Source organism: Octopus bimaculoides, chromosome 20, assembly GCF_001194135.2.
Source record: "Octopus bimaculoides isolate UCB-OBI-ISO-001 chromosome 20, ASM119413v2, whole genome shotgun sequence".
Classification (NCBI taxonomy): Eukaryota; Metazoa; Mollusca; class Cephalopoda; order Octopoda; family Octopodidae; genus Octopus; species Octopus bimaculoides.
Genome location: NC_069000.1, coordinates 408,348 through 410,925, shown reverse-complemented (window position 1 = coordinate 410,925; position 2,578 = coordinate 408,348). Strand labels below are relative to the sequence as shown.

The following is a 2,578-nucleotide window of genomic DNA, read 5'->3' as shown; positions in this document are numbered from 1 at the left end:
AGAATACAAGAGAGAGAGAGAGAGAGAGAGAGAGAGAGAGAGTGATTGAGAGAGAGGGAGAGAAAGAATGGACGAGAGAGAGAGTGATAGAGAGAGAGAGACAGACAGACAGATAGAAGGAGAGAAAGAGTAAAATAATAAAAGAATAATTTAAGGGGAAGGGAATACAGAGTGTACTAGTCATGTACTGAGGGCGATTTATTCAAAGGATGGCGGTGTCACCCAAACTTGAAGCTAGAGACTACAGCAGAGAATCCCGAATGCTTTATTTTAGTATTGCTTGTTATAATTGAAGGGAAACTGAGGATAAAAACACGAAACCCATTGACCCCGATGTTCCCATTGGAAAGGGAAGTAACTCTGTGTGTTATTAGCTTTGAAAGACATGATTGTATTCAAGCTTACATTATCGAATGTAGGGAGGATGTGATTTTAGGGTGATTTGGCTGCTAATTCTAACCGGCTGAATGACTGCGTCGAGGCGCTTTGTTTGGCTCGTGTGGGCATGCGTACTAGTAGAGTTACCTGCATCAATTACGTGTTCCATGGTTGGGAAGCGCTTCATGACGGCTACACTTATGGAGCGGCAAATTAGTATAAGACCGAGGATCATATAACGAGCCAGTGTTCTACGGAACATCCGGGCCCTTTCATCATGGCCGTGCAGATAGGTAATTGTCATGAACAGTGTTCTGAAATTAGCAACATTAATTAAAGAAATAGACAAAATTAACAATATTAATTAAAGAAACAAACAGAAGATACAATAAACCGATTTCTAAATTCAATTTGTGAATTCATTATTTTATTTTCTTCTTATTTCTTAGTTTATAAAAAGAAAGGCTTCCGAAAATGGTGGCAGGTGAAACAAGGAAGAAATCATAGCCAAAATCTTGTTATACTGGGAAACACACAGCATCAAAATATCGACTTCTATATCATCAAATCAGATTTATATATCCTCAAGCCGGATACCTGGTTCGAATTCTTGCAATAGACAGAAATGGACTCAGCTTAAGGGCCTTAAGCCGGCTGACAGTTTCATAGCCATCGCAATCCATTTCATAAGCTTCCGTACAGGTCCTGCTCTCCCACCAATTTTCATTCGTTCCTTCACAAGACTTGGGCTGAGACCCGAGGCTCTTCCAGAAGAAACTTTCTCAGGATTCTACGAACGGCTATGACTGGGCTTGTTTTATTTATTTCTTTATCGTTTGTTTTTACTGGGAATCATAACGACATCGAAGTAAGAAGTGAAGGGGTCAAAAGGGATAACTCACCTATCTGGCCAGGGTACATTTATGAACTGTTGCCACCACCTGGCCACCACGATGGACACGTAAAAGCCCAAAACAAATGATACAGGTATTAAGTTGGTGTAGCTGCTACAATGGATCACTAATCTCTCGAACATACTGCAACAAGAAAGGGTTCGGGTTAGAATTAGGATTAAGATTAGGATTAGGATTAGGAGTCAACCGGAAAGAGATCTTGCTCAGAGGCACTGCAGAAGGGCACAGATGCGTCACTGTCTGACATACTACTACTACTACTACTACTACTACTACTACTACTACTACTACTACTACTATTACATTTCTTGTTTAAGTTTTTCTCTCGTTACACAATTCCTGTTATTGTGGGTGCCCTAGGTATGATAAAAAAGGGATGTCAGGAACATCTAGATAAGATCCCAGGAGAATCATGTCTCAGAGAAATCTAAAAGACTGTGCTGACAAGTACTGCCCCCATTTTAAGAAAAACCCTATCCATTTAAATGTCTGCGTTGTATTCCATGAAAATATTTCGCTCCTGTCCCTGCCATTTCCCCTCACCAAACTTTCACTCACACTGTAACATATTTTATCCTTCACTCGCCCTAGGACGCTGGGTGTGTCTTGGCGTGTGATTGTAACAAACACGCAGATTAAAAGTATATATACAAGACAAATTAGAGGGCCCATGTTAGTGAAGCAAGCAGGTTACATTTAAACACCGAACTCTGTTAAAATGGTAACGCTGTGATATGTGTGGTGATCTTACGGTACAAATGATTACACCTACTAGAGTGGGCCCGAGAAGACAATGGTGGACTGATTAAGTTGGTATTTTCGTCACTCTGACCAGCCCCAACGACATAATGGTAACAGTCTCTGCACTATTGTGATGCTGCCATCACCGGTTCGTTCGAAAAGGGTGCAAAAGGGAGTAGTGTTTAATTTCCAAATTTCACTTGTTCAGGCGTCAGAAATTCTTACAGAAAATTCGAAACTTCCGGTAAGGTTCTTTGAAGAACAAATCTCAGTAAGACATGAAAAATATTACAAACACATACACACACATACACACACATGCACGCACACATACGCACACTCACACAAACACACACACAAGTAATAAAAATATCAGAATCTATGTGCACAAAACAGTAGCGCAACGGGGAAACAATAACAAGATCTCGAAAGAGTCAAATTGAAACTCATAAAAGTGCTCCGCTGTTGGTAAACCCATAAAACATATATTTAAGTAGCCTCGAGAGGAGAGAGAGAGAGAGAGAGAGAGAGAGAGAGAGAGAGAG

The 2,578-nt window shown here is 40.5% G+C and overlaps 1 protein-coding gene across 1 annotated transcript in view; it reads right to left on the bottom strand.

Moving 5' to 3' along the window:
- Positions 1-2,578, bottom strand: part of LOC106878460 (bestrophin-4) — a 14,048-nt gene that overhangs the window by 7,365 nt on the left and 4,105 nt on the right. The window contains exons 2-3 of the mRNA XM_014927675.2: positions 1,281-1,415; positions 526-692 (exon numbers count right to left, since the gene is read on the bottom strand). Of these exons, the coding sequence (XP_014783161.1) occupies positions 526-692; positions 1,281-1,415 (302 nt within the window). The remainder of the gene's footprint in view (positions 1-525; positions 693-1,280; positions 1,416-2,578) is intronic.